At 39.5% G+C, this 16,780-nt stretch overlaps 2 protein-coding genes across 6 annotated transcripts in view; both read right to left on the bottom strand.

The window, feature by feature from the left end:
* Positions 1-16,780, bottom strand: part of LOC114492349 (cytochrome P450 3A12) — a 192,284-nt gene that overhangs the window by 51,411 nt on the left and 124,093 nt on the right. The gene's annotated exons all lie outside the window — the stretch shown is intronic.
* The window catches only part of LOC114492360 (cytochrome P450 3A12-like), a 37,167-nt gene that overhangs the window by 18,997 nt on the left and 1,390 nt on the right, over positions 1-16,780 (bottom strand). Inside the window, exons 2-8 of one of the 5 annotated variants that reach the window (XM_028506611.2) lie at positions 14,560-14,653; positions 12,962-12,971; positions 12,595-12,637; positions 10,981-11,080; positions 5,129-5,242; positions 4,773-4,861; positions 2,983-3,131 (exon numbers count right to left, since the gene is read on the bottom strand). In XM_028506611.2, the coding sequence (XP_028362412.1) occupies positions 2,983-3,131; positions 4,773-4,861; positions 5,129-5,242; positions 10,981-11,080; positions 12,595-12,637; positions 12,962-12,971; positions 14,560-14,653 (599 nt within the window). Of the gene's footprint in view, positions 1-2,982; positions 3,132-4,772; positions 4,862-5,128; positions 5,272-10,977; positions 11,081-12,594; positions 12,648-12,961; positions 12,972-14,559; positions 14,654-16,780 lie in introns of those variants that run through there. The other 4 variants (XM_028506604.2, XM_036019884.1, XM_036019885.1 and 1 more) reach the window with 4 other exon arrangements.

Raw genomic sequence — 16,780 nt, 5'->3', positions numbered from 1 at the left:
TGATAGCTTATGGAAGGGAAAGGCAATCAAATTATGACAAAGGCCTGGAAAATTGGTAACTCTTTGCAGTAGGAAAGCCTTACCAGATGAAAGTGAACTACCTTGGGTGGGCCCTTTTCCAGGGATGAAGAAAATAGCATTCACCAAACCAATAGCTGCATACCAAGTACCAGGGAATGTGTTAAATTATTCAAACAGTGAAACAGTATCTGATCAAGCAGCTGCAATTGGAGTTACCACCTAGTAAAGCTTAAATAATCCACTGTCATTCTTTGAGATCTGTCTTCCTTTTGCATAGGACAAATAGATGACTTGAATGGGGATGTGATGAGATTCACTCCCCTTGCATCTTTCATGTCCACGATGGTGGCACTAATCTCTTCAATCCCTCCAGAAATGCTGTCTTGTATCTTGTTTGTTATATTTCTAATGGTAGTGGCAGTTCTAGTGGCTTCTACTTGCCCTTTTCCATGGTAATAGTCCGTATTCCATAGATCAGGGTATAAATTTGGGAATTCTGCCAGCTGCTGAGTGTATACCTAATCCAATTATTCATTCCAGAACTGGGGGAATTATCACAAGACACATATATCTTTTTGAATTAGTGTTTTGGATTTCTTTGGATAAATACCTGAAAGTAGAATTAATGGGTCATATGGTAGTTCAATTTTTTATTTTTTGAGGAACCTCCATACAGTTTTCCATAGTGGCTGCATTAATTTACAATCCTACCAACAGGGTATGAGGGTTCTTTTTTCTCCACATCTTCACCAGTACTTGTTGTTTGCTGATTTATTAATGATAGACATTCTGACAGGTATGAGGTAATATCACATTGTGGTTTTAATTAGCTTCTTCCTAATGATTAGTGATGTTGAACATCTTTTCATATGTCCATGGCCATATGTATGTCCTCTCTGGAGATATGTATACCTATTTACGTTAAGGTCAACTGAATTTTGAGAAAGGTTCTAAGTCCAGTCAATGGGGAAAAATAGGCTTTTTAATAAATGGTGCTGGGACAACTGGATACCCATATGGAAGAGAATGAAGTTGGACTCTTACATTATACCATATACAAAAATAAAATTAAAAATGGATCAAAGAACTGAACCTAAAAGTTAAACCTCTATTCTCTTAGAAGAAGACCTAAGGGTAACTATTTATGACATATTTGGCAATGAATCTTAGACATGATACCAAAAACACAGGCAATAAAAGAAAAAAATACACAAATTGTAGAACATCAAAATAAAAAATTTGTGCTTCAAGGGATTCTATCAAGAAAAATAAAAGACACCTACAGAATGGCAGAAAAATTCTCAGCTCATATATCTAATAAGGAATATTTTCCTAGAATATATAAAGAATTCTTACAACTCAACAACAAAAGACAAACAACCTAACTATAAAGGGGCCAAGGATTTGAATAGGAATTTATCTAAAGAAGATACAAAGATAGCCAACAAACATACACGAAGTTGCTCAACATCACTAGTCATTAGGGAAATGCAAATCAAAACGTGACAATGAGATACAATGTCATACCCACTAGAATGGTCATATTCAAAAAGATAGAAAAATGTTAACAAGTGTTGGTGAGGGTGTGGAGGAACTGGAACCTTCATATGTTACTGGTGGGACTATAAAATGGTATAGCTATTGTAGAATAAAGTTTAGCAGTTCCTTAGGAAGGTAAACACAAGTTAATATAGGATTTAGCAATTCCACCCTAGAGTGGAAGACCTGAAACCAAAAGAAACCCAAAAGAATTGAAACCGGTAATAAAAAAAAAGCAACCTTGTTCAGAATGTTTATAGCAGCATTATTCACAATAGCCAAAAGGTAGAGACAACCCAAATGTCCCTCAGCTGATGAATGAATAAATCTAATACAGAATGTTCATACAATGGAATATTATTTGGCCATAATAAAATATAAAGTACTGATACATGCTACAACAATGATGAACCTTGAAAACATTTTGTTAAATTTTAAAAAGCCAGACACAAAAACCCACATATGTGATTCGCTTTATATGAAGTGTCCAGCATAAGCAAATCTATAGAGATATAAAGTTGGTCACAGATTGCTTTAGGCTGATGAGATTGAGATGTTATAGTCAAAAACTATCATATATCTAAGTTGACAGAAATGTTCTAATAATTAATGTGATGGCTGCACATAACTTTGGAAGGCAGCTATGTTCACCACTATACCAACGCCACAACTGCTGCACATAACTTTGAATTTATGAAAAGCTTTTTTTTTAGTTTCATTGAGTTGTAATTGACAAGTAGTACTATATAGGTGTACATCACAATGGTTTGTTCTACATATATTGCAGAATAATTACCATACTAAGTTCAGTTAACAAAAATCACCTCACATAGTTAAAAATTTGTTTTTCTTTCCATGTGATGAGAACTTTAAGAATCTACATTCTTGTTTATCTTAAAACTGAAAGCTTGTACCTTTTGACCACCTTCATCTAATTCCCCCACCTTCAACCTCTGTCTGTGATAATTACAAATCATTTCTTGTTTTTCTATGAGTATAAGTATTTTTTTTTTAGATTCCACATATAAGTGAGAGCCTATAGCATTTGTCTTTCTCTTGCTGATTTACTTCACCTAGCATAATGCCCTCAAGGTCCATCCATCCAAATGGCAGGATTTCCTTCCTTTTTATGGCTGAATAGTGTTCTATCTATCTACCTATCTATCAATCTATCTTTCTATTTATCATCTATCTATCATACCTATCTATCTATGTATGCTGTATTTTTATTCATTTATCCGTTGACAGATACTAGGTCATAAAATTGATAGAACTGTACATCTTTAAATGGATAAATGATACAATATATAAATTATATCTCCAAAAGCCTTTATAGAAAGAGGTGAGGAAAGAGAGACACAGAGAGGGAGAAGAGGACAGGAAAGGTGGAAAAAAGAAAAAGAAATATAATAGTCTACGTACATACGAAGAAAATGAATGGATCGAGAAAGCTAAATCTTAAGAGCTTCTGGGTTTTTTCCACGAAGGGATCTTGTGGGTTGTTGAGGGAATCGATGTTCACTCCAAATGATGTGCTAGTAATCACATCCATGCTGTAGGCCCCAAAGATGCTGAGCAGAGAAACAAAGACATGAAAAATCAAAATCGGCAACTATTTAAGCCTTATTCAACACATATGACAAGCAGGGTATGTAAATTCGTATACTCAGGAAAGACAGGTAAAGAGCCACACAACTGTCAAAACCATTAACTAGATCATCTGAAAATCTATGCTCCTGACACACTCAATCATGAGGTATTTATCAGGTGTCAGTGATGCAGCTGGCCCTGTGCTGGGGTTATGGGGACACCAAGGCAAGTTAGACCCACCTGTGAGCACAGGGAGATTAGTCAGAGGGATGGAGACCCGTAATCAGACAAACTACAGTAGTGTGTTTTGAGCCTGGGCAATAGCAGTCGTTCTGTGTTTGAGCAGGACAAAGGGTAGATAACAAGCTCTTCCTTGTGGAAGCAAAAAAGGGTGACATTGACCTAGGTCTTGCCCCATTGCAGTATCTGTACTCAGAGCTGATTCCTCTTCAGCACATTACAGAAGAGCAGCACCCTGGTCTGAGTTGCCAGGAATGTCATCCCTGCTTCTCTACACTCCTGCTAAAGCCCCAGAAAGACCTGCTTTCCTCAGCTCCAGCATCTGAGGTTGCCTGAGAGCAGACTCATTTCTGTGAAATACAAGAACTAAGAATGTTCCTGGTTTAGAAGGCAGATGAATCTTAGATAATGTCTGTGAATTACTGTAAACTAGGTAGTAATCTCAGTTGCAGTTATGCTTCAGATGGAATGTCTTTACTGGAACAAGTCAGTACAGTCTCTGGCATCTGATAAGAAGCTAATGTTTAGAAAATGTCCATTTTTCCCCATCCTACTGGGTAAGAAACTCAAGAGGCAGTTATTTCTTCATTTTTGTCTGCATGTTTTACTCCTTTTTCAACCTAGTTAACAATTTATATCTAGTTAAATTTTTTATATTAAATACCTTTTTAGATTTAAAAAGGATTGTTTCTGTTTTAAAAATAATAAAAAATAACTCCAAAATTGATTTGGGGAACTCCCATAGGTAAGTGAGCATACATACATCCCTGGTTATCCCAGATTAGTTCCAGTTTACATCAGTTGTTTCTGCATAATTTTTTAAAAAATGTCTTACTTTAGACAATAAGTAATATGGCCACCCTGCCCATAGTCTGTACAGGACCTTCTCTATTTTAGACTAAAGAAAGAAGTGGTGGTAAGATTTAATATTTAGTATTTTGCAGGTGTCCTCACCAAATCATGAAGGGGTTTAAGGTGTTCCAAGTTCCACTTTGTAACTTCCCTGCCCCACCCACTGCCCACCAATATGTACCAGTGTCCTCCCCTGTCACTATTTCATACTCTCTACACTGGACCCTTTGGTATAATCATGTTTCTTCTTTCTGAACCATGTACCTTTGTCTTCCAGAACATCCATGGTGACAATCAAGCAGACACATTAATCCTGGTTCACATACACAAGAGAAGGCATTTCCCTCTTGGCTGCCTGGCCTTTTTGGGTGAGCCACGCCTTCTTGTGTAGCTCGCTGTAGTTCTAACACCACACACCTACTTCTGTTTGGTCACAGAGTAACTCAGCAGTGGGAATTTTGGCTCTGTGGAAGGCAGCTGGAGGGTCTCAGGGAAGAGCTCAGAATCCCAGCATCTGGGCTCCTACTCACTTTTTCAAGTTGATAGGTTTGCCTTTCTCTGCTTCCTTCTTCAGGTTCTGCACCAACATATTCCCATACTGGTTAACGATGGGGAACATCTAGACACAAAAAATAACACCACTTGGAGTTAAATGTGAAGATCCAAGTCCTAGAAGGACCTTGCTTTCACAAGCATGAAGTAGTAAGGGATATTTTATAATGAATCTTATAATGTCATTTCTAGGACATAAAGATAAAAGACCATTTTTAGAAAGCTCAAATTCAGTAGGTTACCCTTAGAAAGAAACTATCTTATTTTCTACTTGTCCAAAATTGTCCAGATTCATTCTTTAACTTTCAAATTAAATGTCCTCTTACAGGCTTACCTCCTTGAGCTTTCCACTAGTGAAGGTTGGAGACAGCAACGTTCTTATTCTCTTCCAGTTTTCATCCTCAGCCAAAGAGATGGCACTTTTCATAAATCCCACTGGACCAAATGGCTGGAGTTGAAAATAAAAGACATTTTCCTCTACATATGTTTTAGAGGTCTCTATGATTATAGAAAATTCATTAAATGGGCATCAATTATTCAACAAATATTTAGGGACTGTCTACTTAGTATCAGGCCTTATGCTAGATACTCAATAAATACTTATCCCAAATGTCTGGCATCCTGTGAAGGTGGAGGAGATATCAAGCCACCTGATGTGTTTTCCAATATTTATTCCAATCAGTTTTTCAAGGCAAATGACCCATGTGTTTGGGAAACTGCTATTCCAAGGGAACAGATAGGAATAAGACCTAGTACCTCCTGCAGGGCTGTGCAGGATAGAAAGGGATTCTTGACTGATATCCAAACAGCCTTGGTAAACTGTATGTTGCCTCAGACCATTTCTGTCTTTACTTATATCTTTAGCATGAACAACTTGAAAAAAAGATGTCTTAACATGGTGATTAAAAAATGTAGTTAATACTGAAAATATTAGGAATCTATTTGCTATTACTTAAAAAAGATACAATTATAGGGAAATCCTTTCTTTTACATTTTCCCACCAGGGATAGAAGGTTGGGACTGGCCTACAAAGCCAACCTGCTTGAGACTTTTTTCTCACTTTTAACACTGTATTTTGTTTAAAAAAAATCTCCAGTACATATTCATGATAAAAACTTACCAACTAGGAATAGAGTGAAACTTTCTCAACTTGATAAACAGCGTAAACAAAAAATGTACAACTAACATCACATTTAATAATGAAAACCTGGAGTAAGATCAGCAAGATGGCAGAGTTAGAGACTCCAATGTCTGTTGCCCCACAAAGAACAATTAGACATCTAACCACAAACAAAAATAGGCCTAGGAGAGTTCAGTAGTTAACTCAAGAAGTTTTCCACATCATGCTCTGGAGAAGACCCCCAACAGACTTTGCTGCTGGGGAAACCAATAGCCAGCACAGCCACTGTGAACACCCTGCCAATGTTGGTGCTGATAGCTCCACAGGTTTTCACATTTGCCGATTATAGCAGCCTGAGTCCTGCCTTACCACCCTTCACACACACTAGAGCTGCCCCAGGTTGTGCTACCATCCCAAGTCATGGGATCTACTCCAGCAGCCAGCCCTGGCGTATGTGGCTGTGCATGTGTATAATACCTGCAGTTGTTCAGAGACCTGATGTTAGCTCTGACTCCTGTCAGTGGACTAAACCACATTTGCCCACAGCTAACCCTTGCAGCTACACACCTGCTCATTGCCTGCCTCAACTCCAGTCACTGCAGTGCATGTGCCTGCAGCCTGTTCATGCCACATGTCAGTGCACACTAATGGCCCAAACACTCTAAGCAAATTCTATGCCCACAGTTGGCCCTGGTTCCTGCCACTGGTGCTGGCCCTTATCATTGGGCATATGCCTGCAGCTAGTCCCAACTAATGAGTGTCTCTTACCAGCAACTTTGGCCACTATTTTTGCCTGACTGAGTTTTTGGCCAGTGGCCCTGTTGATGCTGTTGAAGGCCCCAATAGCCCTTGCAGCTATGGTGGAACCTCAATAGTTCATGCTGCCCAGGATCATGCAGTTGATGATGTTATGAATTCCAACTGCCTGAGCCAACCATACTCTCCTGTTCTGGAGTCACATTAGCACTGAGGGCCAAAGAACACTCCAGTATGTCCCGAACCACAGGTAAAGTTCTTTACTTATTTAAATTATTTCATAAAGTTTGGAAGAATTGATGACTTCTTCAAATACACAGACACTAATGAAGGCTACCAGTTCATGAAGAATCAAGGAAACAAATCCTTCCATTTGCAATAACACACATGAACCTGGAGAACAAAATTCTAAGTGAATTACATCAGACAGAGAGGGACATAGACTGTGTGATCTCACTTGTACATGGAATTTTAAAAAGTCAGCCCAAGTGAAACAGGACAGAATGATGGCTATAAGAACCTGGGAGTGTGGAAGAAAGATACTGATCAAAGGCTACAAATTCAGTTATAAGATAAGTAAGTTCTGGAGACCTAATGTACAACATGGTGACTTTAATTGATAATATTGTATTGTATACTTGAAATTCACTGAGACAGTAGATGTTAAGTGTTCTTACCACACACTGATGGATATGTTAATTCATTTGTGGTAATCATTTTACAGTGTATGCATATATCAAAATGTCACATTGCATACTTAAGTATATACATTTTATTTGTTGTGAATAAATATATCAACTAAAAGTGACAAAAACCAGAATACTTTCCCCTAAGATTAGAAACCAAAATGTTCCCTCACACCACTATTATATAACATCATACTGGAAGTTCTAGGTAGTGCAGGAAGACAAAAAGAAGTAAAAGGCATACTGGAATGAAAAGGAAAAAATAAAGCATCTCTGTTTTCAGGTGACATAATTATCAATGTGAAACATCCTAAGGAATATTAAAAGAAAAGTCTAGAACTAATAAATGAGCCCAGTAAGGTTGTAGAATACATGATCAACAAACAAAATTCAACCACATTTTTATGGAATAAGAATGAGTATTTGAAAATACAATACCATTTATTATCACTCCAAAGAAAATAAAATACTTTAAGTAAAAATTTAACAAAATGTGTATAGGATTTCTATGCTGAGAACTACAAAATATTGGTGAAAGGAACAGAAGGAAGTCTAATAAATGTGGAGATATACTGTGCTTTTGGATTGAAAGACTTGACCTAGTAACAATTATAGATTTTCCCCAAATTGATCTATATGATTGTTTTCAATTCTTATCAAAATCTCAACAATTTTTTGTAACATAGGTAAGCTTATTCTAAATTTGTATGGAGAGGTAAAAGATATAGAATAGCTAAAACAATTCTGAAAAAAGTGGAAGGAGTCATTCTAGATGCTAAGAATGACCATGTAGCTAAGGTAATGAAGTTTGTGTGGTACTGCTGGAGGACAGATACACAGATCAGTGAACAGAAGAGAATGAGAAATACCTGCACACATTTAGGCCCAATTAATTTTTGAAATAGTTCAAAAGCTGTTTGAGGAGGAAGGATAGCCTTTTCACAAATGGTGCTACAGCAAATAAATTTCCAGACATCCATTCAGGAAATAAAGAACCTTGACCTACATTTCACACTTTATACAACTATCAGAACAAAATGGATTATAGATTTAAATGTAAAACATAAACTATATAACATTTAGGGAAATAGAAGGAAATCTTTTGTCTAATGAAGAGTTTTCAGAATTGGGACTAAAGGCACACCCTGAAGATGGAGGCATAGGTAAACATGGCTGGCCTCCTCACACAACCACATCAAAATTACAACTAAATTACAGACCAATGATTTCTCAGAACCCTCAGAATTCAAGTTAAATGGAAATCCAAAAACTGTGGAACTAAAGAAACCACAACAATCCAGAAGGGTAGGAGACACAGACACCTGGAATGAGTGAGTCCCACACCCACGTGTGGTGGATAAGAATTCAAGGGGGATTATCTTGGGAGCAAAGGGTCCCAGCCCCACAGTAGACCCCCCAGCCCAGGGTACAAGTGCCAGGAAGATAAGCCCCCATAACTTCTGGCTGTAAAAACCAGTGGGATTGGAGTCGGTAACAAACAAACAAACAAACAAACAAACAAACAAACAAACACTACTGGACTCCCTGGCAGTTGTATTTAAAGGGCCCCTGCTGAACTTACACAGATGCACTTCCTCTGAGCTCTAGAACCACTGGGGTAACAGCTTGAAATGCAACAGTAGCATATGGAGAGGAACTGAAGTGTCAGGGAGAGAGCTGGGGGACAGCTCTCTACCAGACAGAAAGGTAGGGTAAGGCCATTGTGCCTTTTCTGAGCCCTCCCCTTACAGAGCCACAGCTTCAGCAGGTGAGAGACATATATGAGGCTCTAACAACTTGGCTTACACTGTTTGCCCTGCCTTGGCATTTACCTGAGGCTCCACCCCACCCAACTTATGGGCCTGACCCCAGCCCCCTACCTCTGGCTAAGTGGCCCAGGTCCAGCACTGGCAGCTGCCAGCTTTGGATCACAGTTTGGCTTTGCCTGGGAACCTCCAAGCCCAGCACAAGTAGCCGCCAGCTGCAGATTACTTTGTTGCTCACATATGGCCCCAGGTGGGACACAGGTAGGGGCTGACCCTGCCCTGCACCACCCTGGAAACCCCAGAGCCTGCACACTCAGAAGACAGCTACAGACAACCTTGGGCACCACCACCCTGTCCCTGCACATCTGATCCTCTACAGAGGGCAGAGGTTGGTGGTCAGTGGTCACAGACAGTCCTTGCAGCTGACTGGCCTGGGTACATCCCTACCATTGACCTGCCAACAGCAATCAAGGCTCAACTACAAGGGGAGGGTATACTCAGCCCACATGAATGGCGCGCCTCAAGTACCCAGCTTGGGTAATAGGGGAGTCAGTGCCACTGGACCTACAGCCTATACTACCAAGACAGGGAGTTGTAGAAGCTCTTCCTAATATGCAGAAACAAACACAGGGAGGATGCCAAATGAGGAGACAAAGAGACATGTCCCAAGTGAAAGAACAGGTCAAATCTCCAGAAAAAGAATTAAACAAAATGGAGATGAGCAATCTGTCAGACACAGAATTCAAAACACTGGTTAAAAGGATGCTAAAATAACTCAGTGAGTATTTCAACAGTTAAAAAAGAGCCAGGCAGAAATGAAGTATATACTAATGGAAATCAACAATTTACAAGGAATCAACAGTAGAGTGGTTGAAGCCAAGAATTAAAATGATGATATGAAACACAAAGAAACAACAACAACAAAAAAAACAGCCAAGTGGAACAAGAAGAAGAAAAAAGAATCCGAAAAAAATGAGTGCAAGCAGCCTCTGGGACCACTTAAAGCAAATCAACATTCGCATGTTAGGGGTGCTAGAAGGAGAAGATAAAGAGCAGGAAATTGGAAGTCTAAAACAATGGAAGTGAAAAACAAATGAAAGAAAGCTTCCCTAATTTGGTGAAGGAAATAGACATGCAAGTCCAGGAAGCACTGAGTCCCTAACAAGATGGACGCAAACAGGTCTACAGTAAGACACATCATAATTAAAATGCCAAAAGTTAAAGATAAAGAGAGAATCTTAAAAGCAACAAGAGAAAAGCAATAGCTACTTACAGGGGAGTTCCCCTAAGGCTGTCAGGTGATTTCTCAAAAGAAATTTTGCAAGCAACAAGGGATTGGAAAGGGATAGGCAAGGAATATTCAAAGTCATGAAAAGCTGGGACCTCCAGCCAAGATTGCCTTTAATAAAATGTTTTTTAAAAAGGTACAACCTATTAAAAGTGGATAAATTGGCTTCATCAATAGTAAAAATATATTTGCTCTGCTAAAGACCCTGATAAAAGGAAAAGTCAAGCTACACATTATAAACATAAAAGAATAAAAAGAGGGAGAACTTATGGTGATGGAACAGTTCTGTATACTGATTGTGATAATAGTTACACAAATATACATATATATGATAAATTTAGATGAAATCTAAATAAGCTCTGTAAATACAGTGTCAATGTCAATTTCCTTCTTTGATATTGTACTGTACTTATACCAGTAAAAGATATTACTAGATGGGGAAACAAAATAAAATGTATGGGACATTCTTGGACTTTTGTTTGTAACTTCCAATTAATCTATTATTATTTCAATATTAAAAATTAAAAATAAAATAAATGAAAATTAATGTAAACAAAAATGGGCACCTACCCGCCGGTTTGTGAAGACAGAATAGCATTCCTTCACGAGCACAGTTTTGATAAGGTCTGGGTCGGTGATACCCAACACAGGCTGTCGGCCGTCATAGAACCTGTGTCGGGAAAGCAGAGCTCATTCAGTTTAACAAGGCGGCTTCTGCAGCTGGAGCCACGTCTGAAAGTCCAGACTTTCATCCTGATGTGACATAACCCATATTGCTTGTGATCATTGTTGGAAATAACATGAGAACATTTTAACCTAGGTCATGTACTTTGGCATTTCATATACCATTCTTACCATTTTTTGTATGCTTAAAATATTTCATATCAAAAAGGAAGTTAAGTTAGTAAATAGATAAAGACAAGTAAATGATGTGAGAACATAAAAATAGTGAGGAAAGCCTACCCACTCAGTCACTTAAAATAACACTTTTGGTAATGGAAAAATATAATGAAAAATAAAAAAGATATAGTTTTGAAAATAATAGAAAACATAAAAATGCAAACGACAGAATATTAGATGAAAAATGTAGACATACTGATCACAAATATGTAAAAATGAGTCTGCAAATAAAAAAGACTTGGAATGCTCAAAAAGGTATAGCAGAAATATGAATGATTTCTATGCTCTTTTTCTAAAATTTGATTACTAGTTTACAATTGCTTAAAGGAAATATTTTAATTGCTAAAGAGAGGCCCTTGGTAGAATCAAATTTATAAATATTTAAAACAAACAACAAAGAGAATAAAAAACACAGAGGAGCATGTATAATTCATTTACAGATATTTTCCTTTCATTACTTATATTTATTGTACATGTGGGTCATAACTGGCCCCGGGCTCCAAGCAGGTTACATCTGCCAGCAGCAGGGCAAGCCCTCTCCAGCTGCACCCACCACCCCTCCAGCAGCTCCTAACAGCAACAGCCCCTGTGACTGCCTGAGGCCACTTTACAAAATTCTCAAGTCCATCAGCCCACCAGGGAGCAGTGTGGTTTAGAAATATCCTACATCTCTTCAAAGTTAGCAGAGCAGAGTACATAAAGCAATACTTGCATAAACTAAACCTCTATTGAGAAAGGTTGCGTTAAATTTTTTTAAAAACCCAAACTCTATTATTTACAGAGAAATTTTAAAAAGCCGAGTAGATATGGTTTCCCTTTCTGTTTACCTATAGCCACAGCCTTTTTCCAATGACATAACAAGTCCAAATTTAAAATGAAGGATTTGGGCTTTTAATTAATAGTCAATCATGTGGAAAGGAGTTGTAATAGGCATTTATGAGCCTATATTAGAAGGGTCTGAAATAATGCATTTCATCCAATGAAAGGAGACCTAAGGGAGGAAAATTGGAGAAGAGGAGCATAAGGAGACTGGACAGAAGGTGATGACAGGAGTCCCTAGGCCATTGAAGTCTGGAGAGTAATGACAACCTGCAACTCCCCAACTGGATTCAGAATGCAGACCTGGGCACCTGGTGACATCTGGGATCCCTGGTAGGACAAGCCTCCAAAACCTTTACCATAGGTGCTTCATCCTGAAAGGCTCTGGGCTGAGACTGTCCTCCACACCATGGGGCCCTCATCCTAACAGCAAGTATATCCACCGGGAGTTTCCCCAGTACTCACCCCCACATTCTTCCATACTTCTTAAAACATTGCTGGTCAAATTCTGCAAAACCCTGCAAGGAGAAATAAAATCAGATTACTAATCTGAATGTACTGACCTCTACCTCTCACTGGGACCAAATGACTCGAATCCCATGAACTCAGATGGACTGCATTTCTGTGTTTCACTGGCTGATAGAGGGAAGCTCTTATTCAGCGGTGTCTTGGGGAACAGAGAGGAAACAGAGGAGATATTTGCTGTAGAGAATTTAAAATCACTCTTGAATTTTCTCTAAGTAGTGATGATACTCGATTTACTTTTGTGTTTGATACTAAGTAACTCCTGTCTTTCAGAAGGGTTTTGTTGTGCATGTATTGTCTCTAAAACCCCATAATCCCTGGAATTATTACCTCCATAGACTCCAGGACTGAAGCTGAGGGAGAGTAAGAGTGGCCTGCACACTCTTTCATCTCGTGACTAATTAAGCAGCTTTTTATTTCTCTCACCTGACCTTTCTGAATTCTAGCAGAATGAGGAAGTTTATCACCAGTGACCTTTTGTAGTCTAACAGATTTATGTAAGTCTGAGGCATGTGTGTTGAGAAAGTAAGTGAGTGAATGAATGAATGAGAAAGTACTTGCTTTCCAGTTTTCTAGATCAACATGGAAAAGATGGGGAAATGCCAGAACAGCACGAGGACACAACAAACTGAAATGCTTTCTTTGATTTTTAAATTCTGTAATTAAAAAAGAACACATCTTCCTATTGCTAAGTTTCAGTTGTGATATTGGATCCTTTAACTATACAAAAGAAGTTCCAGAAATGTGGATCCTGGGGTGTATCTGGAAGGAGTTGACTGGGAATAGTAGAAAGGAAAATATCGCCTTATCAGAGGCAAAAACTATGGGAAGTTCTAGACTAAGATAGGCAGTGAGACCACAGCTGAGAGAATTAGAATCTGAGAAACGAGCCTCTCCCTTGCAGGAAAGAAAATCTGAGGCACAGAGCAGCTTGCACACAGGCTTTGCCTGCTGGCCTAAGGAATGAGAGCTCTTGCTTTCTGTCCAAGGGTCGGGTCCCAGGCAAAGCATCAGGACTGAGTCAATCACAAAGATTTTACCAAAATTCATAGGCCATGTGTCACTGTGTTCATTCCATTAGGATAAACTAAAAAATTTTAATAACTTTGTCAAATCATCTTCTTCCTAATGACTTTCTATAAGCAACTGGGCTTTTGTTAAAAAAAAAAAAAAAAAAACAAAAACAACCCCACACAACTCCTTTAGAGGGTGAAGAGACAAACACCATCTTACATCAGTTATACCCACTCCCTCTCAGATTCAGCCATAAGCTACCTTCTTTGATGGTGGAGAAGTAAAGCAGAAAGCTCTTATTCCATATTTCAAGTCCCACAAAGATGTCATGGGAACCAAAGGGTGAGCTAGAACCATGAAAATATCAGCAGAGATTTAGCCATTCTTGAGAGAATTCAAGGATGTATGTGCAAATTACCCAATGGTGAATATTTGGGCTGCCTCATACACTGAAATTTCACAGCTGTCCAGGAGGAAGAAGGAAAAAAAGGCTACCCAGAGTGTAGCCTATGAACAGAAAAGTCTGACTCTAGCATAGTCAATTTCATGAGGCACTACCAGGCACCCCTTTATACTTTTCTCCTAATACTCAGTACAGTTATGTCTTCCTGGGAGCCTGCACCTGGCAGAAGGAAAATTCTCCTCTGGAGACACAAATGTTGGAATATCAAGTCAAGTCCTGAATCAGCCAGAGAGCTCTGCTGCACAACCAAGGCACAGCTGATGTAGAGCCCTGGGTAAACCTGGTGCTGTGCTGGGTGGCACCTAAGATGCCTTTTCTGGAAAGTGTGAAACCTCAGAACTTTCCCTTGAGGACAGCCCTTTTGCTATGGAACTCAACTGCGATTTGTAACCATGAGAAGCAAAAGAGGAAGCTCAAACAACACTCACCCTACGATAGCCCAGGACGGTTCCCACAAAGGGGAGGGGCGTTGGCCCAGGTATTCCCAGCTTCTTAAAAATTCCATGTGAATGGGTCCCATATCTTTAAAGTGAAGGAGAAAACCATGTTATGGGGTTAATGGAACAGGTGCAGAACTGGACCAGTCAAGCTAGGGAATGAACATGTAGGCAATCAATAGTAACAACAATTCCAACAGCAATAACTACATTCCCTTCTCACCTCCTTTGCCACTTCCACTGTGAGACACACAAAAAGTACAGATTAGAAAAAAGAGGCTGAAGTTTCATGGACCCAATATGAATGAGGACTTGTTAAATGTTTCCATTGGGAATACTCCTGAGACATTGGAATATTTCTAGAAAATTCAGTCATTTTTTTAGTGAGTTAACTCTTCAGTGACATTGAGATTGTATTCTATGTACACACACAAAATAAATTCTGCTCCAATGATGAGATTTTGCTTAACTGCACTCACTCAATAGCAGAGAGTTACTGTGAGCCTACCGAGACAGTGTCCTTACAGTTTGTTCAGTGACTTTTAAGCTTTACTTCCCTCTATGCCATGACTCTGTTTTAAGATTTGGCTTTACTTATATACTTGTGTATCACCATAGGAAGGCCTTATAATAGCTACAGTGATCTTACCCACAGAATGAAAACTGTGTTCAAAGCTTCCACTGGCCTTGTAGAAACGTGAGTGCCTGTGAGCTACACCCAAGTCTGTGTTGTGAGGCAATGTGATTGACTTGAGCTCTAGAGAAGGGTGATGGACCCATGTGTTTCCTGAATGAAACTGTATAAAGGTAACAATGAGTAAAGGTGCATTTCCAGGCCATTCTTCCCCTCGAGGTATCTGGTCTTCCAGCCTGTGATCCTCACCTGCAAAGCCCAGTGCCAGACTCCCTCATTTTCTCAAGGAGGCCAGTCAGAAAGCAGTTTGTTTACTGCTTCTGTGTGTCAGCTATCTCAAAGTCCCAGTAAGGCTGCTGCTTCCCATGGTAGGCCTGCCTGTGACTCATCTTTCCTGTGTCATGTGTGGCGTTTCATAGCTGGGGGTTCTGAATCCTTGCAAGCCTTCCCACTCCAGCATCACTGAGAGATGGAAGATGGAGGGCAAGGAGAGGCTGAGGAAAGAGGCTGCTGACAACCATTTTAAGGGTGAAGTTGCTGGGCCTACAAGACTCACGCCACAGAGGCAAATTAGAAAAGTATGGCCGACAAGGAGGCTCTGTATAACTGTTCAGCATGCCCTACCAGCACGTTCCACTAAAAGGGGCCTTCCAGACTTCTGCACCTTCCTGTTTATTGCAAAAAATGTGCTAAACAACATAAAATATGTTTCAGAAAGCTGAATTACAACTTTGTCTTTTCTTCTTTGGAGGTTGGTCTTTAAGAAAGTATAGGTTTCTAACATTCTGTGCAATATTAATGATCTTATAATAAATGATGAAAAAAAGTAAAATAATGCATAAAAGGACTCATGCTCAAGAATGGCAGAGGCACCTGAGCCAGGCCCACGTGGGTATGTGCATCCTTCCTCCAGAAACCTGGTGAAGTTGTGTGCATTGACTGTCAAGACCCTCGGATAGTCCCACCCCAGTTCTTCCTTTGCCATGACAACCACAGCAAATCAATTGAACCCACTTTTGCTTCTGAACTTCATCATGCTCCATGAACTCTCAAGTGAGGCCAAGCACTTGAGTGAATGTGTCAGCAATGTTGATCCTCCCAGGGACCTGGTCTGGTATCTAAACTCACATGCTCCATAGCAAGGCAGAGGATGGCCTGGGTGAATTCCATGGCTTTTTTCCAGCTTTCCCCTTTTTGGTAGAGTAATGCTGCTTTTGGTAAAGCCAGTCATTTCTGTTGCATTTACATTGCATGGCTATAAGAGGGCATGGTCTGTCTACAGCAACTGACTCACAGCTGTACCAGTGTCTCCTAAGGCACCAAATTTATTTATCGAGTGGTTACAGCATCTAGTGACAGTCCCACTGCCATACAGACCACATGGTGTGACTTAGATGGTGTCCCTATCCCCAGGTTCAAGCAGAAGAGATGTCTACCCTGCTGCCCTGTGAGGTCAGGGTTTCTGAAAGAAATATCCTTCCACTTCTTCCAGAAGACCTGTCTTACCACCACTACCTCTCAATCTTGCTTACTCACCTGCACTGTGAGATTAAAATAACCAGTTAGACAAGTATATTT

This window comes from Phyllostomus discolor, chromosome 3 (genome assembly GCF_004126475.2).
Source record: "Phyllostomus discolor isolate MPI-MPIP mPhyDis1 chromosome 3, mPhyDis1.pri.v3, whole genome shotgun sequence".
NCBI lineage: Eukaryota > Metazoa > Chordata > Mammalia > Chiroptera > Phyllostomidae > Phyllostomus > Phyllostomus discolor.
The sequence above is the reverse complement of the archived record's forward strand: the minus strand, read 5'-3'. Positions and strand labels throughout refer to the sequence as shown.